The sequence below is a fragment of the Lates calcarifer genome, linkage group LG14, assembly GCF_001640805.2.
Source record: "Lates calcarifer isolate ASB-BC8 linkage group LG14, TLL_Latcal_v3, whole genome shotgun sequence".
NCBI classification, from domain to species: Eukaryota; Metazoa; Chordata; class Actinopteri; family Centropomidae; genus Lates; species Lates calcarifer.
In genome coordinates, this window is record NC_066846.1 from 9,322,571 (window position 1) to 9,347,555 (window position 24,985).

At 44.5% G+C, this 24,985-nt stretch overlaps 1 protein-coding gene across 4 annotated transcripts in view; it reads right to left on the reverse strand.

Annotated features, from left to right (window-relative positions):
• The window catches only part of pcdh7b (protocadherin 7b), a 107,462-nt gene that overhangs the window by 33,533 nt on the left and 48,944 nt on the right, over positions 1-24,985 (reverse strand). For 2 of the 4 annotated variants that reach the window (XM_018696444.2, XM_018696447.2), the window contains exon 2: positions 22,999-23,218. The exons of 1 other annotated variant lie outside the window; for it this stretch is intronic. In XM_018696444.2, the coding sequence (XP_018551960.1) occupies positions 22,999-23,218 (220 nt within the window). The remainder of the gene's footprint in view (positions 1-22,998; positions 23,219-24,985) is intronic. One more of the 4 variants, XM_018696445.2, reaches the window with a different exon arrangement.

Below are 24,985 nucleotides of genomic sequence, written 5' to 3' on the forward strand. Positions count from 1 at the left end.
TGAGCGAGTGGTGGAAGGATTTGATAGACAAGTAGCAGGATTGGCAGACAAGCTAGAGGATAGGTAAGGGGGGGGACATAGTGTAAAAAAGATTTGTGGTTTGTGGAAAGTAGGTGCTGATTTAGTGTTGATACCATCAGTTCAAGGCGTAAAACTCGCAATGTTTTAATGCCGCCAATACTCGGAAAAAGTGCTCGTGAAGGGTAAATGGGCTGGAGAATGTGGGTGGGTTAGCAGGGTTGACTTTGCATGTGTCCAGCGGTGCCCCCGGGGAAGGGCTATTTAAAGAAAGGGACGGACAGCAGTCTCCCTCTCTACTCTCACCAAGAAATGAGGAGAGAGAAGTGGGGCAGGACATTTTCAGTGTCCTCCACGCAAAAAAAACCAACAAAAAAAAAAGACGCACACACAAAACTCAAGCCGAATGCGCATGAGTGGCATCTGTGGCTCTCGTTTGCTTTATTTTATTTTATTTTTTTCTCAAAAGAGAGAGAGAATTCACTGGACATGTTCTTACCTCTGCTTAATCATACCCAGTGGGCCTGAGGACATGAGCCAAAACACAAATGTGGGAGTGTTGTACTTCCTGTCTTTGCTTTTAGGAATTTGTTTTTAACACAACACTCGCTTTAACAGGCAACCGTAGGTTCTGAACCAGACAAGTAATTTATATATTTCTTTTTCCTGATATTAAAAGCATGTCTGCATGGGGGATAAGTGTGAGTGTGTGTGTGTGTGTGAAAGGTTGTATTGCATGTAACTTGTGTGTGTGTGTGTGTGTGTGTGTGTGTTCCACTGTAACAGCTACTAACCTGTGCGCCCTCATGGCCTCACCTAGCGAGAGTGCCATGGCTCGTTAAGCTGGCAAGGATGATAGGGCCTGACATGTATTTACCGTAGCCACACAAACACACTCACACACACACACAGGCGCACCATAAATGGCCCACTTTGGCCAACAGCATCCCCTCCGGCCATTTTACGACTCTCGCTCTTTGACTCCTTTTCCTTCCATTACACCACACCCCGCCGACCCCCTCCACCATCCCCACCCCTACCTCCTGTGTCTCTTTTTCATCCCTTGGTGCCTCCATCCAGGTCTGAAACGATTAGTGTCATACCTGGCTACGAGGTTAAAATGTGGGGGAGGTGTACGTTTCAGTGCCCCTGTGATAGCTTTCATAGAAACACACTGTAGAAACACACACACTCTTGCGAGATGAGAAAAAAAAAAAAATTTTGCATTCGGCACTTCAGTCAGTGCAAACACATGCTTCCAGCACTTGCAGAAACTTTGCAGATACTAGCTACGGTCGAGAGCGAGCGAGCTCCTCTGCAGAACACCCTACCTCCACTTGAGATTTTAGCGAAAGCCAGAGTCCAGGGTCTCTTGAAAGCAGCAAGGACTTTGCTTTTCAGGTTATACACATAAAAATGAACGATCTTAAATGCATCACTCAGACAAATCATAGCATCAGAAACCAAATAATTGACCTTCAGATACATGTTGTGCATCAGTAAAGCTCTGTCTTATATCTATATGTTTGTATGCATACCCACGTCTTAATTTAAGAACTATTTAAATTTCATATTTGGTATTTAGCCTGCTTAGGCACTTTAAAAGGGCTTTCAGAGTTCTCTCACAGAAAGTGATCCAAATGAATGAAGGAGGGCGAGAGACTAATGGAGAAAGATGGCTAGAGAGAGCGAGGGAAATCACAGCATGCTACCCTGGGCTCAAGCAGATCAGCGCCGTCTAGGTCAGCACATTTGAAGTTAAAGTCAGTCTTAAATGGGTCTTCAGACACCCTCAAATAAAGCCGACAGACAGCGCTGACCTTTACAAACTACTGTCTGCGATGAAGAGAGAGAGAGTGAGAGAGAGAGAGAGAGAGAGAGTGGGAGAGGGGGGAGGAGGGAGGAGGAAGGAGGAAGAGATGGAGCGCAAAACTGCCATGGCTCCAGCTCCTTCTAATTTACTAACTTTTCAACTCGTTCTCAGAGTTGAGCGGAACTCCAGGGAGGGAAAATGAAAAGAGGAGTAGGTTCTGTTTTGACTTGTTCTTTTTCAGCAAACCCCACCACCCCCACCACACACACACAGCCCCCTCCACCTCACCCCCACCACACTTCCAATTTTTGCAGCGTGTTTATGTTCAAATCTAGGTTGCTGCGAGTACGGGGAGTGGGGGAGAGAGAGAGAGTGGGGTGTTATTTGGAGCTCACGTTTTTTTCCCCCCCTGCTCTGCACAATTAAATTTAATGACAAGCGCGCTTGTCTAAGCCGTTTGAAGTAACTTTTTGGTGTGTGTTTTCTTTTTTTTTTGTGTGCCAGCGAAATAAAAAGCGGGAGAGGGTCAAGGTCGAAGTTGCCAAGATGTGACTTTTCTCTTCGCGTTACGTAATGTAATGACCCCCCGAGCATTCGCTTGAAATTCATTCATTCTGAGGAGTCTCGTATTCATCTGAGGAAGGGAAGTGATAGCGGGAAAGAAAGTTGTATTGTTTCTGGATGCTTTTAATTTGATAGGAAACTGATTTTTTGGCTGCTTTAACCTCTCTTATGTGTCAAAGTAGCTTTTACCTCATTTGCTGTAACCTCTGCTTACCTCTCAGGATTAACTAAGATGTTACGGGGACTGTTTTCTGTGAGAGACCAAGGCTTGGCTGGTCCCTATAAATCCCACCCGCGCAGTTGGTGCATGAGTTATTTGTTTATGCGTGACATGTCTTGGCTGGGAAATGCGTGTCAAGCGAGCAGGTGGGGCGGTCATCAATGAAGACAATTAAACACCTCGGAGGCACTCAGCCAAATCTTCCCTCTGTCCCTTGTTTCTCCATACCCTCCCCTCCTCTCGCCCTCTTCCTCCCTCTCTCTGTCTCTGACAGATGATAATTCAGTGGGAGTACGGGGTCACGGCCTGACAGGGAAGGGCATCATCAGCTGTGATAACCATCGCCGGACACAGACAGTCAACAACAAGTTGGCAGCTGAAAACAGCAACAGACGTGGAGAGAACTTTTCAAAGGCACACACACACACGCAGGCCTGGTTTTTTTTTTTTACGTACGGCCTCACACACTACGACGCTCTTTGAATGTGCGTGCATGCGCATTAATGCTGAATCGGCGCTTTAGGCGAAGGGTGGCACAGGTACACTTTGTGCTCTGGCGGAGAGGGACACTGCTTACTCATCCTAACTTGACTCCCCTTGTGTACACTGAGACCCGGAGACACACAAATATGCAGCAAGACAGAAAATGTATCACTGCTCAGCCCCCTGTCGAGGTCAAAAGGGCTCTCAGTTTCTCTTGCATCATCTCAAATGCCCCCTAATTACAAGGAGCTGATGGGTATTATTGTAGCCACTCTAATTGCTAGAATATTCTAGAAGGACGGGGAAAAAAGTACTTCTGTCACTTGCACATCCTCAAAGGAGGGATTATAGTCCCAAACTAGAGTGGGGGAGAAAAAAATCAGTGTCACAAATGGGGATCGACTGTCAGCCCAGCTAATTATCCCTGTTGAAAAGAGCAAGCTTCATTTCCCGGACTTACTTCGAGGGGAGTCATTTGTGGCGACCTCATCCCCGACTTTATGAAAAGAAACATTACATTCATAATATCACCAACTCCCCCCTCCCCACACCCTTCTGCAACTCCCCCCAACTCACCCCATTCTTGTGGATCTCATTTTGATGGCTAATTCCGGGTGTTTTCACTCAGAGCTTAACTCTGATGCATATTAGCGTATTACAAGGGGGGTATCCACGACTGCCGCCCACACACATCATGCTGGCATGTGGGATAAAACATGTAAGCTCCCCCGCAACCCCACGGTTACAACTGCAGTCAAGCTCGAGTGAGCAATAGCTCCCACACAGGGGGTCGGGGGGTGGGATTTTTCGCGTATTAGAGCTTCTTTAATTTGCTGACGCCCATTGCCTTTAACTGCTCCGCGAGAGGTGCCGCTCAGGCTACGGCGTGCACCACTTCAATCGGAGTTCAGAGAGAAACGCAGTGCAGCCAAGGTCAAAGCCGGGGCACTCACATGATCGATGCTAACGTGATTAGCGACACGCTAGCGTCGAACCAGAGGCTACGCTGGCGCTCGTGAAGGTGCTAGTTATGGGCTCTCTTTCCCATCAGAGAGGCGCGTGTGAACATGTGTGCGGGTTAACGTGGAGCTGCCCATGGACCATAATCCATTTAAGACTGTAAACACGGAGGAGGAGGGTAGGGGGGTGGGGGAGCATTTACTGTCATACAGTGCTTGCTACAGCCGGTATATCATCTCCCTGTCAGGAACGCACACACACACCGCTGGCCTCCATGAAATCACTGCAGCTACAGAAGTAGTATTAGTCACATCACCTGCTGGTTTCTACCTCCTAATCAACCACAATTACAAGACTTTCACTCTCTTATAAACAACCTGTTTCATTTCTTCCATATTTCCACTGATGTACATTTCATGAAGGTGCAGATCAGTTGGATTTCATGCCCTGGCGTACCAAAAAGTTGATGTTTTTCTACAACAGTTTACAGTAAATGGAGCCTTCTTTCAACTCTGACAGCTAAGAAAATGCTCCTGGACATAGCATGGGATGAGAAAAATGGGTAGAGAGCAAAGTAGTTGTTTACTATGAGTCTTCCTGAGTAAGCAAGCTGCAGGAAAGAACGACAACAACGAGAAAAAAGGGAGGTTAAATTGGAGTTTTTGCTTTGTAATTGAGTTGGAAAAGCACATTTTGAACCAAAAAGGAATTTCTGTTAATAAGAAAATGGTAATAATGTGCCTTATGCAATGCAGGCAACCACAAAAATCACCATAGCAGTGAAGTGTTGTGGTGTTTCTATATAATATCTATAGCTGTGACAGTTCAGTGTTAATCCACTGGCCTTAATGCAGAGGTGAATAAGGGCACTGCTGTGGCAGAGTGGCAGCCAAGGTTAGAGACTTGTTTAAAAAAGGTTGACATTTACACACTAAGGTTCCTAAGCCTTTTGGACTCTCAGCAGTCATTCAGTGGCTTTGTGTCCTGCTGCTCGTGTCATGGCATATGGGTGACAGGTAAGCCAATGTGATGTACAGTGCGTGGGTGGGAAAGGTTTAGATGTGACAGGGAGAGAAATAGAGTGGGACAAAGAGTACTGTTTTCTTCCCCGGGTTTCTGTTGTGCACACACACACACACACAGACACACACACTCACACTGCTTTTCCCATTATGCAAACACCTCTTCTCACACTGCATTGCTCCCAGACCTTAACTTCTATTATTAGAGAAGGGCTCTCCAGCTACCGGTGCTCCTTTTGATTTTCATTTGCGGTGGCTTCCGTGGGCCAGCACAATGGCCTTGCCAGAAAAAGAAAAAAAAATTCCATCACCCTCCTGCGAGGGGAACACAATTAACAAGCTTACAAACATTTAGACCAGAGCAAGTACGTCTGTTTTCATACATCATTAAAAACATTTTTTCTTCTACATCAGTTTTGTCTATGCAGCCATACGGAGATCACTTTAGATCAAGCAAAATGTATAGCACAAATATCTGCTCTCCGACAGCCATGGTTGTCTACAGTGACTAGATCAATATTTCTCCCTAGCTTTAGCTGCTGGAGCACGGGCTGCTGAGCAACACAGTGGAAACACACACAACCTTCTGCATGCTACATATATTTCCAAAAGGAAAAGAAGAAGAGGTGGATAAAGTCAAGGACAAAGTGAGACATGGGGTTCATGCAAAGTCTGGAAGCAGAAGGTGAAAAATCCAAACTATTTGCAGTGTGTTATTCAGCTGGATTTATCTTGTTGAGAAATGTGGTGCTGGATGGAATGTCATCACCAGTAAAAGCTTGATAAACAGAATAATAATGAGTGTTGGCTCTTCAGATTTTGGCAGAAGGGCTAAACCAAGAGAGGCTTGCTTGCTAAATGCGTGTTTGTATATCCTGGTTTATATAATTCAGCCTGCTTGTTACATACCGGTGAGTCTTTGATCATCCCTGTGGCTTTGTGTATATATATATGCACACATACACACACATATACACAGACACACATATGCAAATGTCAGGCAAACACACTTGCAATAATAACCCGAAACTTTCCAACACTGGCAACATAACGCTGCTACCAGACATCGTCAGAGTTATTAGTCTATTATTAGATGCAGTAGAGGCTGCCGCCCCCCCTCCCTCCCATCCCTGCCGACACAGCACTGTCATCATAGATGACTGGCTTCTAATTGGATGCAGAGGAGGCCATATCCATGTTTCACATGCTGCGAAACGGCCATCGAGTGGCGAGAATCAAATTTTCAATTAAATAAGCCCCAAAATGCCAGCGATAACATTTCTTGGGGAGGTGGCAAGCTGATTACTCTGTGAATCATACTGAGGCTTTTTGCATAAACAGATGATTACAACAAGATGTCTGAGGAGAAGGGTGTCTGTGTGTGTGTGTGTGTGTGTGTGTGTGTGTGTGTGTGTGGAGGGGGGGTAGTGAATCTGAGACAACAAGGGTGGGGGGGGGGAGAAGTTTGTGGAACAAAGAAGGACCCTCTCTTCTCTGTCTCTCTGCGCCTCAAACAGTTGGCACCTACTTTTTTGTTTTTTATTTCTGCTCACATTGGGTAAAAAAAAGAGAAGAAAATTGTATGCAAACACACACACACACACATGCACTCAGAGGCACTCGCACATATAACTACACACACAGACACACACACACAGTGGGAAACTGGAGAAAAGAGAAAGTGAGGCAGCTGTGAAAACATTGCTTCTCAGTATCAGAAGAGACTTAAGAGGAAATATGGTGCAATTTTTTACAGCTCTCTGCCTGTCAGGGTGAGTAAAGAGAGCCCTGTCCAGTGGACCTTTACAGTCTGCACACGCATAAACACACACACACACACACATCACACTCCCAAATCAAAACCCTGGTGTCATTGAGTGGGTTGTGAACATTTGCCTTTTGCCTGATTTGAAGCAACTCGTCGTAGATTATTCTTGCATTCCTGCTGCCTTTTTTTTTTTTTTTTTTTTTTTTTTTTTCAGGGGAGCACATTAGTCTGTGGCCTCATTTTCGCTACAACATAAACAAGTGATTTCATGCTAGGAGTAGTGGGAGACTAGGTATTTTTTGGCCTATTTTGGCACCAGACGCGCCACAATCAACTTCCTGTTTTCAGCAAACCACCCCTACACATCGGTTCTGTTGGATCCAACTTAAACATGGACTGTATTTTCTGGTCCTGCTCTCTAAATCGGTTTCATAGACGCGATATATAAAAAGCACAATTTAGCGATAAAATGCTGCTGATTTCTTCAGTATTTTATCCGTAGCAGCTCCAGAGAACAAGGCTTCATTTAGACAAGTGTGTGTCTGTGCGCATGAAAATGTGTCAGGCATTGCATTTCATTAGGGGAAGTGCTCTCTGGATCTTAACTGCGCATTCTTTGTTCCTCATTATTTTTTGCCCTATTCACATCATCAGCACTTCAGATTAAACTGACACAATCTCCTGCCTCAGTGTGAGGATACACACACATAGACACATGCATGCGCGCACGACTCATATACACAATTAATCACAAGAAAAAGGGAAGAGTCTGCTCGGGTTGCATAAGACCTTGAACAGAGTACAACTGCGTCTACGCACTCCCACATTCACTCTGTCTGTCTCTCACTCCATCCTCTCTTCCACCATCACCTTTGCCAGAGGATAAACTCTGTGGCTCGCAGGCTTTCTGTCAAAGCCCAAAACCACAAAAAGGAGCTCACTGTCTTTATTCTTGCAGTCTCTCTGCAAAAAAAAAAATGTTTATACACACCCATGCACTGTATACACTCTCACCTCTCTGCAGCCCAACTCTTACATTTCCCTCCTCAAAAGGCCCCCACTTCGCCCTTCCTCAGACGCTTTAGAAACAAATTGCTTTGTCCTCGCGTAGAGTTCAGCCAAAGAACATGAGTGTTGACAGCTATGGTCTTTTCAAGAGGAGAGGAGGATTACTGCATGTATGTGCTGAGGTGGATTAAGACTTTTGACGCTAATGAAAGGCCCGCGATAGGAGCGTTTTTGGAATTGGTCAGCGAGTCTTAAGCCCAGATAATGCGTGTAAGACCAAAATGAAATCACCAAGAGCAGGGGTAGTAATAATAATAATAACACCAAGGAGGGAGGGTGAAAAGCGCAAACAATCAAGAAATGTCTGGAAAATGCAATTTTCACTCAGAAACCATCTGTTCTCACTGTTTATAATCTCAGGTTGTTTTTGATTAAGATTAAACCTAGCTCAAGCCCCATGAGCTTTTAAAGGAGTGCAGCCTCTTTCTTTTATTTTTTTCTTCAAATAAAGATGAGTGATTTGAATGGTGATTTGGGGAGTTCAGGAACAAGGTGAAAAGTGTGGGTTTATGCATATATGTGTGTGTGTGTGTGTGTGTGTATGCATTTGTGTGTCCTTGCTCCGTCTGCAATCGCTCAGGGATTAAGATGATTTATGCTGCCCTGGCATGACTTCAGATTCACAACGTGTGGGGTGATGGAACCATCATTCATCTCTCTCTCTCTCTCTCTCTCTCTCTCTCTCTCTCTCAGTAAAAATCAAACTTGTAGACTTGATTTCTCTAAAGCTGAACTGTCTAACAGTGTTAATTATTATTCAAATTCTTGCCATGTCTGGTATTTAGCTAGTTGTATTCAGCAGAACCAGACATTTTGTCACTATTCTTCCTTTCCCCTTACAATACCACCTCAATCACCAACTGAACTGTTGGTGGTTGAGGTGGTCGAATCTGGGTGATGTAACCTTGAGCTGCTAGCCTCTCATAGAGACAATTAGAAGGCTACAGAGGTCTGGTAAGCTCAGTTCTTTTTGATCTTACTAAAGGTGCTATATGTTAGTTTTTGCTATTGCTACAAAGCCAACATTAGCAGTTAATAATTTACTAGTCTAGGAGAAACATTGCAAGTTCAGCATCAAACTTCATTTCTTTACTCATTAAGAACTATAGAAAGCGGTGAAAAGCAACGGTAGTGTTTTACTTTTGACTGTATTACTCCCTTTTTTGTGCTGAAGCTAGCATGCTCACCAGGTAGCCTCAGTCTGTAATACCACTTTGTGACAGTGAGCCACTGTAGCATCTAGTCTGTTCTCAGTATTCTGGAGTATTCTAACCTCTTGTCTTGAAAACAAAAAAATGGCTGAAGCTCTTGGTAAGTAAACAGCTACTTATGCTAATGTTGGTTATGTAGTGATAGCAAAAACATATGTATAGCACCTTTAACTCCACACCCAGATTTTTGTCATTTTCAAAGTGAACCAATGGTGACTCACTTTAGGAAGTTTGTCAGATTTCACTCAGCTCCCTCTGGAGCCACAAAAGGCTGCATACAATTTTTTAAACATATGTTGTGTTACTTCCTAAGGCCTATAACCACACTTTGATGTCATGAGACAACTACCCAAAGAGTAGTTTGAGAGTGAGTTCGCCATAACTGCTATAACTGGATAATGGCTGTAACTTGTTTCCCTGCGCAGTGTGTGAACCCAATCTGTCACTTCCAGAAGATTTTCAAATCCGTGCCGTACACTGTGCGTGGGAGGCAGGCTAAACAGTGCTACTCTGCATCCTGCAGCCCCTGTGCACAGGCAGCGAACAATACAGTAGCCCGGTGCAACGAAGAGGCACTCACAGAGAACTAGTGATAATTTGATCCAAACGGAGCACATTTTTTCTCATAGTCTCTCTGAATTTCCCATGCGGCATGCGAACCTGCGGCACAAAGGATTCCTTCCTGCTTATGTATACAGACTCTTGATTTGCCAGAGGTAAGCCTCTTCCCAGTAGCACCCCTCCAACAATTGCACAAACCCATTCGCTCACAGTGACTTATATCAAATACAATGTTTGCCGAGGCTGCCAAAAGCTGAGCTCAGGGCATTCTCTTAAAGAGATAGATAGATTTTTTTTAAACATGTTTAAATCTGGTCCTTCACATATGTCCCTCTGTGTGTGGCCTCATGAGTGTGTATATGTGTGCTATATTATGGGGGCATTGTGAGTGGATTTGCAGGCACATCATCTGGATTAGGATGCTGTTTTGTCAGCCCATCGGTGGTGGGGGCGCGCACGCAGGGGCGTTTTTTGTTATTATTCCTGCTTCTATTTCTCTTCTTCTCTCTTTTTCTTACCCTCATGCCTGATAAAAGTTGAAGGGGCTGCTTGATGCTGAGACAATGTGTAAAAAAAAAAAAGCAAATATAAGAAATCAAAAGAGCAGAAAGTAGGAATAAGAAGGCAGCTGTGTGACTTGTGAAGCAGTTCCCTTTAAACAACTCCTCAATTCTCTGTTGACCACTGCTCATTAGTTAGTTTTCTTGCACTTAAATCCAATCCTGTCTGCCCTGTGGAGGCACTTCTGTGACTAGTTCCACAACCTCTGCTAAAGTGATTGCCCGAGGGTTAGTTTGAGCCACAGACAAGATAAATGCTATTGTTTTAGCCTTCAAGGTAGCCATTAGTCTGCGGGCGGGGACTGCAAACAAAAGAGCAGGAAACACACAAAGAGTCACACACTTTGCACAGAAACAGGTGTGCCCCTATTGCATGTGTTCAAAGGGTTAATCTTTTTGTGGCGCCCCCGGGGGAAAGAAAAACAACTCACCTGGCTTTCCCCTCATCAAAACCCCTACCGCATTTACCTCCATTGTTTGGTTTTCGGTGTCAAGTTACTTTGCTCTGATTGCGTCCGCTGATGTGTTTTGGCTCTCAGGTGCTTTTCTGTTGTGGTTTTAAATGGCAGGCTTTTGACTGCCACTTTGGCTTTCCTCATCCCTCACAGGAAGTTGCGCTTAGGAGGGCCGCAGTCATCAGAGACATGTGCATAGCCGAGCCGCAGCTTTGTGAGGTGATTGCAGCATTTCACGGGGCTTGAAAAGACAGCTGCCGCGGTGAATGGCACACAAAAGGAGAGGAGAATTCATTTGTTGCTCCTTGTTTTGTGACCTCCAGGTGAAAAAAAAAAAACAAGAAAAAGAATCCACACCTGGATGGAGGGAGGGAGGGTGCTGTATGTTTTGGATGCACATTCCCTCGCCATTGGCAGCCAGGTGCAGCGGAAAAACAACGCGGGGAGAGGGAGCGGTGACGGGAAAAGAAACTCAGGTTGAAATTTGTCAAGTCAAGGGCTCCAGTTGACGTGGCACTTCAATTACCGGGTGCCAATGCATATTCATCCCAGCGTGAGGAGGGAAACGGCGCGTGGCTGCCCCCCCCCCCAACCGAAATAATTCCCGAGCTGTCAGCAGGTTGTTTTTATTTCACAACGACGTATTCCCCTTGCTGACGACATTTCATTTCAACTTCAAGCCCAAGATAGGAGATAGAGAGGAAAAAAGAAAGAGAATGAGGAAGATAATGTATTTATGAGGGAGGAAGAGAGAGAAATAAAGAGGTTTTTTTCTTTTTAGAACCATCTAAACACGTCAAGCATTTCCACTGTGTTGCTTTATGTATGTATGAGAATAAACTGTTCACATTGTGAGCTAAGAGAGACAGCACAATAGTGAAAACCGCTACAGCCCCTTAAATGGGTCAACAATGCATAAGCAAGCAGCTTCACACTCACAGGAGAGAAGCAGGGAGAGTGCAAATATTAGCAGCACACACATACATGCATACATTCACACACACACACACACACACACACAATTTCCTCCTCTTAACGCGCACGCAGACGCACATACCACACCAGCTTCACGGGCGTGCGAATGGTTCGGTGAGTGTTTGTCTTAAGTAGGGTGAGCTCTTGGGCCTTCATAAAACATGTATGGTGCTAATGCTGACCATTATGTGAGTTTCTTGCCTCGTGGTCACCAGGGAAACCGGTTCGATGGACTAAATGGACAAGCCTTTGTAGAAAAAAAAAAGAAGGAAAAAAGTCTCTCAGAGAACGCATTAAGTCACTCACGACGCTCTGTGACGCCTCAGACAAAACCTTCCCCCTGTTCTCTTTAGACCTGTGAGGGATTGTTCAGGCTAAGGAAAATAATGACCATCTTTTTTTTTTCTTTCGCCTGAAACAGAAAAAGTATATATCACACATCTGCTTTAAGAGGGGAATTTTTTTTTTCATTAATGCATATATGACCCTGAGTAATTGTGTCCATGAGCAGGTTCCCTTGAAAAACTCTGGTGGAAAGGAAATAAGACGAAAGAGAATAATGAAATTCCTCAGCTAGAGGAACTAAGGAGGATATTGTCCCTCCAGGTGAATAGAGTGAGCATGTGTGCAAGCATGCATACAGCGGTATAAGGAGTGCTTTGTGTGTGTCAAAGTCTCCTGTATGTCTCTCTGTTCAGAGAGACGCGTTTGCACGGCAGGTTATGAAGCCCTCCAGCATCCCCTGGGGTCAAAGGTCACATCGCCGTGCCACTTGGAGACCTCTGCTCTAACGCAGTTCTGCCCCAGGGCCCCCGTTTCTTCTATAAACTGTGTTAGCTTTTCATTTCAACCCATCCCTCCCTCTCCCTCTCTCTCTCTCTCTCTCTTCATCCACTACCCCCCTTGCTTCCTCCCTCCCCACCCCGTCCGCCATATGAGACACATTAAGTGTGTCCTCAAAGAGAGAAGGCGAGAGACGGGAGTGAGGGAGAGAGAGCGGGAGGATAATCCCCCTTCTTCCATTGTTACACGCTTTCATCTATTTTTATAAGGCGAAGAGCGAGGGAGTGGAGGGGCGAGAAAGAGGGAGGGAGAGAGAGAGAGAGAGAGAAGGGGGAGGGGGGAGTAAAAATAAGTTCTGGTGGGCCGCGGTAGTCTTGTTGCACCACTGAGAGTGCGTGATGCATCTCCACATGGATTTATATGCAGGAGTGTGCACGCACGCTCAGATATACTGTACATGCACGCTTCATCATGCACACACACATTTTCCTCAGTTGTCAGTATTGACCCACACCACTTTATATAAAGAAGTAGTTTATTGACACTTAATTAATCTAGTTGTAAGCGGGTGGGACTTATGTCAACAACTATATCTAGTATCTGTATATCTGTCTAGTATCTGTAGACATAGTAAAAACAGATGTAATCATATGTAATGATAATGATTCACTAGTGCAAATAATTAACATGAGTTTTATACATTAAGACTAACCCTAACCCAACCCAGGGCTGTCAGCCAACCTCATGAGCTTCATCAGAAAAGGACATAGATGTATTAGAGCTGCCATGATTAGTCAATAAACTGGGTAGTCGCACAATAAAAAGTTAATCTATTAATCATTTAAGTCAGTTTTCAGGTAAAAGTAGCAAATAGTTGATGGATTTGCTGCAGATCAATGAGTTAATTGATTAATTGATAAAGTGACTGTCAGATTAATCAATACTTACAAACTAATACTAATACTTTATCAAGAAATATAATTCATGAATATAATAACTGATTACCCCATGTTTCATATGTATAAAAATATGGCAACTGAATTAAATTACGTCAACTGTTGACCAATTAGAGTTACATTACATTGTGTTATCGGTTGCTGTATCATTCTTTTCAGTATTAGCGGGTACAGTATGTGTGATATGAGGACAGTGACTTTGACCCTGCTGGGTTACACGGCTGCAGTGCAGGAATGTCTCACAGTATATCTTAAGCCGCTGTACCCCCACATAGCCCACGCAACACACTGATTATCATTAGCTTTCAACATAATGCCTGCAGCAAGCGTGCAATTGTTTGCCTGTGTTTTGACAGTTTTACAGCATTTAGCCGTGTCTCTGACTCATCAAACCACCCCGATTAAAGACGAACATGATGTCAAATTCCTAAATAATACGACCTAATTGGTATCAATTAGTGGCAGCAGCCGACGCTGCTGGCAAAATCCCTTCCCAGAAGAAATGGCAGTTATACAGCCATGCCTGCTGGAGACGTGGCACAGCAAGCTGTTCTGTAAATAGGCACATGTGGGTGAAAGGGTGGCAAAAGGAAAGCAACAAAACAAGTTTGGCGATTGTTTTGTGTGTTTTTTTGACTAGTTTAAACCCATGTAAGGGACAAAGTTGTGGGCGGTCAAAAAAATGCACAACGTGAAGTATCAGAAATGTCAGAGGTTAAGCTGCTGGCGGGCCAGATGCCACACATACATAATGTGTACGATAAACAGAGAAAGGGCTAGAACATGCATGTGTCAGCTTGTGCACAAACACAGCCAGAAGAATTGTACACAATTTGCAATTCCTACCTTTAAGGTCAAAAAGAGTGTCACTGCTTATATTCAAACCAAGGCACACAGGCACACACACACACACACACACACACAGAAACTCAAGGATATCTCTTACAAACTTTGGCAAACCTTGACCACAACAAAGTCACAGTTATGTATATTGGCTGTAAGCAGGTTACATCTGGTTCCAGTTGATTCAGTTGGGTTTGGCAAAACATGTTCACCACTTGTGCTTTCTCGGAAACTTCTGTAATCGTGTAAATGTAATGTGTTTTATAATCAGCGCGGCATTCCTTGTGTGCAAAACGAAATTGCCGGCAAGGTCCTCAGACGTGTGGAAAGAATGTGTCGAGCAGAGATCCAGCTGAGTTATTATGCATGGATTTGTGCGTATGTGCCTTAACTGTGAGATAGGAGAAGAGGATGGGAGGGAAGTGAGAGACGGTGTTTGCACATAAAGTATAGTATGTTTGGCGAATGCATGAATGAATGCATGAGCGGCCCCAGCTTGGTGTCAGCCTACAGAATGTGTGAACACCTGAATGTGTTTTTCTGAATTCTGTTTGTTTGTGCTTTCTCAACAAATTCCCCGAAGTGAGAAAAACATGAAAAAAAAGACAGAATGCCTTCATTCTTTGGCTTTCTCAGTGTTCCTCTCAGATATGCTCCTGGTGTGAAGTTGGCATGCTGCAACATATGCACATATATACACATGCTTGTCCCTTACAGTGGTCTTCTTTCGATGCTCAGCCCACGTTCAGGGTTAAAAAAAAAAAAAAACCACAAATAAATAAATAAACACTTGCAGCCAGTAAAGTATGATCACTAGCATCCCTTGCAGATTTGCCCCTCCCATGCTACGGATCTCACGCTGGGAAAGACGCGGCACCCGTTGCGTCCCAGTCCCGCACACCTGATGTTCCAGGCACGCACCAGCGAGCGTAAATTCCTTGCTCGGCACAACCTGTTCGCCTCATCCTCCTCGCCATCATGCGCGGAATCTTTAACGGGTGTGAGAAAGGAGAGGGAAAAGTTACAAAGTGAAGGAAGCCCCAGGAGGACGAGGAAGGGGGGGGGGGCTGGAAAGGGAGGAGGGGAAAACAAGCAGAAGACAGAGTGCCTTGGAGGAAAGGAGGGGACAGAGGGAAAGGAGGGAGAGTGGAGGGCGGGAGGCATTGGCTGGGTGCCTTGGAGGTGTTTAATTGTCTTCATTGAACCCCCCCCCCGCAAACATTACACCTGACACACATAGCCCAGTCAAGAAGTGATTATATCTTGAGGAAGGTGTGGAAAGGGGGTTAAAAAAAAGATATGAGGAGAAAGAAAAAGATGGATTCCAAATTAACAGCTGTCAGAGAAAGTGATTTTATTCCGAACATAACAAATGCCTGTGCCATTTGGAGACAAGCCAAATTGCTAGTCACCGCTTCGTTGCACCTAAAAAGGCACAAAATGCACATGGCAGCGTGTATGACTGTAGGCCCTCATTGAAAATACAGTCATGTCTCTGCAGCGCCATGAAAAGCCATTCTGCTTTTCTCTCGCTCTCTCCTACAAGTGCTGGCTCGCGCTTTATCAACTGCGCATCCGAATTTCTGAAAACAATGTAGCAACACAACAGACGACCATCATTGAAGTGAAAATCCACGCACATACAGTACTGCCTCGGAAACAATATGGCCGCCTTTATTTGAGTGAGGCTTTTATTGCAAGTACTTCAACGGTAACACCTCTAAGACATGTTTACTGCTGTTTTTTGTGCGTGTAAGAATGGCTCATATTTTGTACATACACAGGACAATATAACAAGGCAGCACCATTTCCTCTCTCAAACCAAACGGCCATCATGGCAAAGCGATGCTTCTCTGTGTAAACCCAGCTGAATGGCCTTTTTTTGTCATCTCTGTCAGGAGTGGGTGTCAGTCCGCCTCTAGCTGCACAAAACACAACAGCAACAATTCCATTATCTACACTCGGACCTTAACAATACAGCGTGTGTGTGTGTGTGTGTGTGTGTGTTTGCACTCCGCATACATGTATCAGTTCTTGTTTATTTCTGGCAGTTGCCTCTAGTAGATCCATTGCAGTGAGTGTAATATTACAAGGACAACAATTCTACTCCCATTTTCAAGTCTTTGCAAAAAATCTCCTCTGTAACTTTGCCTCCTCCTCCATTATTACTTAAGTTGATTTAAAAGGTCAGTTCACCCAAAACACAAAAAACATGTCTCTGAAAGTTCTCCCTCTTGCCACATACAACAAAAGGTGAATTAATTTATCCACAGAACAAGCTGTTCTCGGTTGTTAGGGACCACAGTAAAGTCTGAAGATATCTCAGAGGGGATATGTCAAAACCTAGACAAATAAAACCAGAATTTTCTGAACCGATATGAGTAACAGCCTCTTTCAAAATTTGGGTGAAATTCTTTCGGCCCATCTGTTTTCTTGTCGAGAGCAGGTATTCTTCCAGTTTAATTGTGTTGGTGTGTTGCGGGAGTTAATACTGCGCTGGGTGGGCTTTACAGTTCATGTGTGCCCGTGTGGAGAGACAGAGAGGGGAGACAGGGCTGTGGATGTGACACCAGGGTATGATTTGAATACCTGCCTGCTCCGGCTGGGCTGTGATCAATCATCTCTCTGTCAACCGCCACTCCCTGCTGGCAACTTCTCCATGCATGAAACCCCTCCACACCCCACCCCTCCCAAATCCCTCACTTTTTTTTCCTTCTGTTCCTCATTCTCTGCCTCCCCCCTGTTTGTTTTCTTTTTTAATATTAATTTCCTCTCTATCTCCCGGTCCAACCTCCCGTCCCTTCGATCCTCCGCTGGGCTCCCATGCAGCCGTGTTACTCATTTACTCTACCTCGCCATGCTTCCCTCTCTCTTTACCTTCCCCCTCAGTGCCTTCTCTCACATCATCTCACCAGGTCTTCTTGTTCTCTCTATCTCCCTTGCTGTCATCTTGCCTGAGGATATCACGAAAAGAAATAAGGGGCGAGGGGGTAAGGGACAGATGGAAATGAATGAGGACTGCAGGCGCACACAGAATACAAATCCTGCTGTAAGATGTACAAGCATCCAGTTCTTTTATGCACTTTTTTTTTTAGATATAACTGATCATTACTGCTTTCATTCCTGTCATGATTTTATTTTCCTTATAAATGCTGTAGTGTTTTTAACGTTCACACATGGACTGTGACCTTGGGGAAGGCGAAGAAGGGGGGGGCAGCATGTGCAACATGCTGATTGATAGCGCGAGTGCCTTCCGCTGGGCGATTTTTCACTGAACAGCTCTCTGCCGGGTGGTGGTGATGGGCACACTGCACACACACATACACACACGCACACACACACTCACTCACTCCCATCTCTCCACCAAGTTTGGGGAAATCAGACCTAAGACCAGCGCCGCTGCCGCTCCGCTCTTGAAATATGAATGGTTTTAATTAAACAAACTCGCTTTGCCATCTGGCCCTACAATTGGGCTCGCCTAATGAACAGAGTTGCACACATACACACACTTGCACATTATTAACCAAGCTAAGCAGCATTCCAACGGGCAAAGCTTCGGAAATGGAGAGAAACAACAACAATGAAGTGATCTAGTGAGGTGCTTCACAAAGCTGGAAAATGATGCAGAGCCTCTTTGTGCTGAATGAGGAGTCTGTGTGAAAGATGGCTAGTGGCTTTTTGTGTGAATGTGATGTTTATGTGAATTAGCCTGTGTGCACTTGTTTAACATACATTCTGGTGTAAAAAAAATGGTGCAGTTCACTCCATGTGTCCACTGTTCTCTTTGTACTTTGAGCTCGCATGAATGTTAGCAGAGGCTCTGAAGGTGTCTGTACTTGCCGACCACGTGACTGATAACTGCTGTGATGTGCCACTTTTCTGTTCTACTCTATTGAGCTGGCTAGCCAACACTAAATGATGATGTTTGAGATCCAACGGTGGTACCCCAAGATTTCTCAGCAGGAGCGACAGGAGAGAGATAGAGTCTGGTGTGTGTCTGTGTATGTTTGTTTGCTATGCTGTGTTGTGCTGTGTTGGGGGGTGGGGTGGTTGTCTGGCAGCCAAAGCACAGAAACGTGGGAGGCATGCTAACGTTAGCAGTCGGTATGACGCACTATTACTCTCTCAGAGGCTACAATAAATTTACACTATTCATCCGTCTTAGCGGCAAGCATAAACGGAATCAGGCGTCAGCCTCTGTGTGATGCTCTCAGTGATGTAGCAGTGAATAAAAAGTTGAGTAAACTGATGTGTATCCTCCTGCCTGTTGGTGATCATCATAAGGCACATGAATCTGGAAAAAGTAGTCCCTTCTCCTGTGAAGTTTTTGTCTTTAAAACTAATTTAAAAGGTGGCAGATTACTACACACACTCATGTCCATGCAGAATCCATTAGTATATCTACGTATAGCATAGACCCTGGGAGCCCAGCACATATTATTGTCTTATCAGCTTAGGGTTCAATACAAGAGGGTGAAGCTAAAGTAAAAGGTTGTAGATCTACATTAGCATTTCTCTATAAAAAAGCCACTATATAGTGATTCATGCTATGGCTCAAATAGGATAAATCCTTAGCACTGTGACCTACAGCAACAAGCACAGCACACAGCATAGCTGCACTGATGTACTCAACAATGATATTACATCTTCAGTGCCGGGAGCAGTTCTGATTCGTGCGGAGGTTTGACATGAAAATACTTTGCGCACCTCAGACACCTCACTCGTGATGAAAGGGCAATGTGGAAGCGTGTTATTTTGAGGTGTACTTGAACTAACACAGTGAAAAATTGAAAAAAAAAAAAACCCTTCTCCCGGGGCGATGTGGAGATCAATAATAGAGCACGAGTCTTTGACCCACCAATAACACCGTGCATCTGGAAGGGGCCTCTTTTGCCATCCATAACAGCCTAATCGGGTGTTTGACTCCAAACACTCAGCGTTTATGAATATCTGATGAGCGCTGGGGTAACCTTATGAATAAGTGAGGGGCCCAGCTGTGCATCAAAAAGATCAAGACGCACCAAAGTGCCATAGCTGAGCGATATATGGAGCTACATGCTGTTCAAGAGTTATGGTAAAATTGATTCTGAAATTCTTGTTCTGAAAAAGCACCAAACTAAAGGCTACAAATTGAATTCTTTGTGCACTGTTCAACTGAACAAACTCAGCAACATTTGTAAAGATACAGGAGAATTCTCATAGGCTTCTGACATGCAGCTTTTGACTGTCTTTCAGTCTACTGAAACAAGGTCTATAAAGATGAAACTACAGAGGAGTCTTGTTTGGTAGATTGTGCAGTGTGGAATGGGTCAAGAATGTGTTGATATTCCCGTGGTGACCCCAGCACTCCCTGCTCTGAGTTGGTTCTGGAAGAATCTGTCTTGGATAGAGAGGTTGTTTTTTTTTTCCTTTTTCTTTTTGACTCTCCCCATGGAAAGGAGTCAACCAATAGAAAATAATAAAGTTCGAAACCTGACCTTGATGAAGGGGATGAGGAAGAGAGAACACGGTCCCTCGGCACATTTGTGAAGGGTGGACGAGGAGCGGGAAGCAGAGAGTGAAAAACACAGTTTGTATGTGTGTGTGTCGTCTTCTTGCGTGTTTGTATGTTAGTAAAATTGCCTGCATTCGTGTGTGTGTGTGTGTGTGTGTGTGTGTGCTGCGAGCCAGACGAGCAGCTGCAGTGGAGGACGATTGTTCCTGCGCATTGTGTGAACATCGATTGACAACAAGCGAGTCAGAGCTGGGAAAAAGCGCGGAATCAAAAAGGGAGACATTAGCCTTTGTCCGCGTTTCACCCTGACACAAAGCGGTAGCAATCAAACATGATGAATCAGTACCATGGTGGATGAAAAACAAAAAATCAAACCCTCAGATTTAAAGTTTTCAAACTGACACTAATACCTCTGGCAGCAAGGTCAAGATTCCCACAGTCTTGGATTGACCCCTTAACTACAATTGCCTTCTATCTGCACACACATACACACACACATATGCTTGCTTCCCCTTTACTCGCTTCCTTCTGGTCTTCCGCAGGACAAGAGAGGTCTAAAACAGACTCTCAACGCCAATTGCCGTCGCTTTGTGAGCGTTAAACGCCTGCAATTACCTGTCGCTAACAATGCCCACACCAGCACTGAGCGCCACGGCAAGCCATCTGCTAACTTTTGTTCTCCCTGTTTCCTCATAACTTGCTAATTTTCCAAAAGAGCTCAGGCTTCATATAGAGTGCTGTTGGTGTCTGTGTCTGCTCTGGCTACAACACAAGTGGGAGTGCTAATGACTATAGTTAGCCTCCCTCAAGAGGCTGGAGCAGTTTGCCAATATTTGCCCTAACCTTAAGATGATTGCATTTACTTTACACTTCGGTATGTAGCTGATGCCCTTATCCAGCGTGACCTAGCATAAGGGAGCAGGTGGGGGGGGGGGGGAGGGTCAGTGTCTTCTTCAAGGACAGAAAACACACAGCTTTTTTATTTTATTTTTTTTTTTTTTTCAGGGATTGTCTCACCAGGATCTAGACCAATTACAGTCTCTCAGACCACAAGGCCGCTCTGCAGACCGAACTAAATCCAGATTATATCACCTCAGACTCAGAGTACAAGCTCAGAGTTGTATAAATGTGCTGCAGAGATGTGAGATTTAGAGTTTGATTTGAGATTAAAAACAATATGTTGAACAAAACCGACCCACATTCCCATGCGCTTACTGACTTCCAATCTCACTTGTACAGCTGCCTTTCCATCCACACACACACACACACACACACACACACACACATACTCATACACACACACACACCAGTTCGGCTGATCTCACCAAAGATAGTGAGCAGCAGCAGCAGCAGAGCATATTGTTTCTTTTGGACGGAGACTGATTCATGAATTGACCTTGACTCACTTTCTCCAACAAATCTCCTCTAAAGCTCCAGTATACTTTGCAACACCACCCCCTGAAACCCGTGGAAAAAGGAGAATTAACAACATCTGTGCACTGGGCTGAAACCAAAACTGACTCTGATTATATTAGCATGTATTTTGGGTCAGTGTTCTAATTGTAGAATATTTCAAATTCGACGATTTTATGATACATGAGCTTTTTTTGGTATTCAGTATTCCATTTTTGGATTCACTGGCTTCACTATTTATGCTGTTTTTGTTCTCAAGGTGGATTTGATCGACAGCCTGACCTAACTGGGTTGACTGGTATTTGCTGTCCCTGTCCAATTACTTTAAACAGAGACCAAATTGAAATGAGGCTTTTAACTGGGTCTAATTCGGCCAGTAAATGGACACCTATTGTTGGAGAAATTCTATTTTAAATATCCACAAGGTAGCCCTATCAGCTCATACCAAAGTTTTTCAAATCCCTTTTAATCTACATTAAAGCCAGAATTCGAGAAAGGTCATTGCGGACACCTGTGTAACTGCCTGTTTGATGTGCACATCTGTCTGGTTTGCCCAATTGCTGTATAGGGGCATCACATTAACCATTACTAGGCATTTAACCCACTCAGATGTAATGTCCAGGCTTCACCTTGTGGACACAGTGGAAGATTGTATTGACTACACTGATCTGACCTGAGTTAAGACATCATCTGGCAAACAACTCCATCTAAAAAGAGAGGATGTGAATCTTTAAGCCATTTGAATATCCTTATCCTAAGCTGCGATGGGAAAGCCTCTGCACTTAGGCTTAGCACTCTCAAGACAGCTCCTCCTTGTTAAGCATCGCCTCAGACTCTGAGACTATGAATGGGACCATTACCCCCATCTCTCAGTGCACACCCAGATACACACACACACATACACACATTCCCACACACGCATATATTTTGGCCTTGGTAGGAAACTAGCTCATGCTAGCTGTGGAAAGGTTTCTGCAAGGGAAGATACAGCACTGTACCGAGGGACTGCTTTTTTTTTTTTCTTTTTTCTTTTTTTTTACAATAGGCTCTTTTTCCATTGCTCCCACTCACTCCCTTTAGGCTGCAGTCTTTTTACATTACAACCTACGGAACATCAGTTCTACCTCCCGAATTGGGTCGAAATGAACTCTTTCATAAGGGCCTCAAGCCAAGCGCACATTGCAAATCAGCACAGGAGCTATCTGTTTAGATTCTAAACTATTAACGTTGAGTATCAACCCCCCGTTGTTTCACCTCTTTTACTTTATGCCAAAGAACAGAAGGCAGGATATAGAGATCTTATAGATAATCTATCCTCAGTCAAGCTGAAACCAAGGCACCAAATGAAATTCAATGGGAATCTGAAAGAGGTCCAAAATGGCTGTAGACTAAAAGGAGAGAAAAAGTCTGAATGTTGTTGATCTAAAAGAATATGTTATATGTAGCACCTTTGAACAATTAAGCCTGCTGTTTCTGAGACACAGCTATAGGTTTTATAGGCTTTATAATAAGTCCCAGACCTCGTCTTCATGTGATGCACACTGGTGGAAGGGCTTTAACTTTAATAAAAGATGCAGCAGCTACTGCATCACGACTGCCACACCATATCACACCTGATAGCTTACAAAAATGACTAACCAATGCCAAAAATCATCGAGCCAAAAATGCCTGAAGAATACGAACAAGAAAGGAGCGATAACCTCACGTTCCTGCGTGTTTGTGAGACTGTCTACCATCGGGCGTGCTAACGTGAATGCTCTAGGAAGTATGTGCATGTGTGTTTCCTGTATCTTTAGCGTTTTCTTAATCTCCTTTCAGTGTTTGCCCCTACCATTTTCCATGTGCTCTGCCTCACCGACACTGCCATCCGGCGTTGTCCTCTCGTAGCTGTCCTCAGGCAGGGGGAGGGCACCCAGCCGGGGGCCTGACGAACTCTTGCTGCTGGGCGTCTCCGACTCGTCCAGGCCGCTGTCGTAGCAGCTCTGCAGCGATCCCTGCTGGTGAGGGTCCTGGGGCTGGCTCACCACCGAGAAGGTCACTCGGCGAAACGGCTACAAGAGAAACCAAACGGCCGGGGGTCACTATAAAAGGGACTGTTTTACGTTTTTTTTTGTTTGTTTGTTTGTTTTCTTTTATTCTTAGACGTCAGCTAGGGAGTTGGGTCCTCTGGACTTTAGAAAGGGGTTCGGGTCAGGATGGTAGAAAAATAGGTTAGAAAAAAAGGGGTAAAAATAAGGAAATTATGCTTATTTGGAGGAGTCAGGAGGCGCAGAAGTGTGCTAGCTAGATTTTAAGAACACAACTAATAGGGTACACTTGCACAGCCAGTGTCATCTCAGAAATAAGACACAAAACCTTATCTGCTCTATCACAACAGCCAACAAAGACCTTTTATCACCACTTGTTTATTTGCCCACTGAAAAGAGGACAAGGTGAAGCCTCATTTGGCTCGGCAGGAGGTCTGATTTGACGACATAGAGTGAGAGCGCAAAAGCAAAGACGAGTTCACACAAACAGGCATTTACTGCATGCGAGTGCGTGGGTTCACGGCGTCAATATGTGCAGCACGCCCAAACACATTATTGAACAGCGTCCTGCGTTAAGCAGTAACAGAGCATGTCATTGAAGTCCAGGCTTGCTCTCTCTCAGGCTTTCCTGTCTTTCCTCTGTCGTTTCCTCTCTCTCTCTCTACATCTCTCAATCCCTGTCTGAGCGCTGTACAAAGGTAATAGAAGAAGGGGGGTGGGGGGTAGATGAAAGCGGGAGAATGAGCATGAGACGAGGAATGAAAGACCAGGCTTGGTCATTACCAGAATAAATGGCATAACAAATGGCTAATGCCATTCATTAATTAGATACAAACACAGTCAGAGCTCGCCTTTGTCGCTTGCGCATCCTCTCTCCCTTGCCCCTCTGGTGGACCTCATCACTTCCTCATGTTGTCTTTCTCTTCTGCTTCTGCCCCCCCCCCAATCCTTCCTCGTTTCCTTGTTCCATCATGAGAATATTAAAGAGGACAGAGGCCCATTACTCGTTTTTGCCTTCTCGCTCCCCATCCCTCCCGTTCCCCCCACTCCTCCATCAGTTGTCTCACCTGATGAAGTCAAATCGGTTATCAGCGCCTGTGATTGGTAACCGCTTCTCTAATTTGTACGTCTGTCCCGCAAACCTGTTTCCCCCTGTCATTTGATCGCCCTGAGAGGCAGACGTCAAAACATCACGTCAAGCTCTTATCGTGTCGACAGATATTTGGTATGTGTGAACATCTTTACAGAAAGAGTGACAAATGAAGCACAAACACACACACACAAACACACACAGAGATGTAGGGAACATTCCTCAGCCAAGTGTTGACAGGTCACCTCAGAAAGGTGAACCTCTTTGTTATTTTGTCATCCCAAGACACTTATTGTAAGCACCTCTGAATCTCTGCCAGGCACACACTGTGAAAAATTCTCTTTTTGATAATGAAATTTCCCACAAGCCACTGGGAAAAAATGGGCTTCCTTTTTCTCTCTGCATGTGAGAGTGTGTGTGTGGAAATTTGCATTTCTTTATTTATTTCCTCCAGCTTCTTTTTCTCTGGCTGGCTGGCTAACACAGCAATCTTGGCAATAAATCATGTTTCCATGTAATTACAATCAACACTCAACAAATGAATTGGTATAAATATTCATGCAAATTTCACTTGGATAGTCAAACATTTGTTGCATAATTAAAATCGGGACCCAGAAGGAGAACGGTTCTCTATAAGTGTAATAACACTTGAAGAGATGTTAAGATATTAAACCGTGTTGGTTTTTTATGTTTTGTGTGTT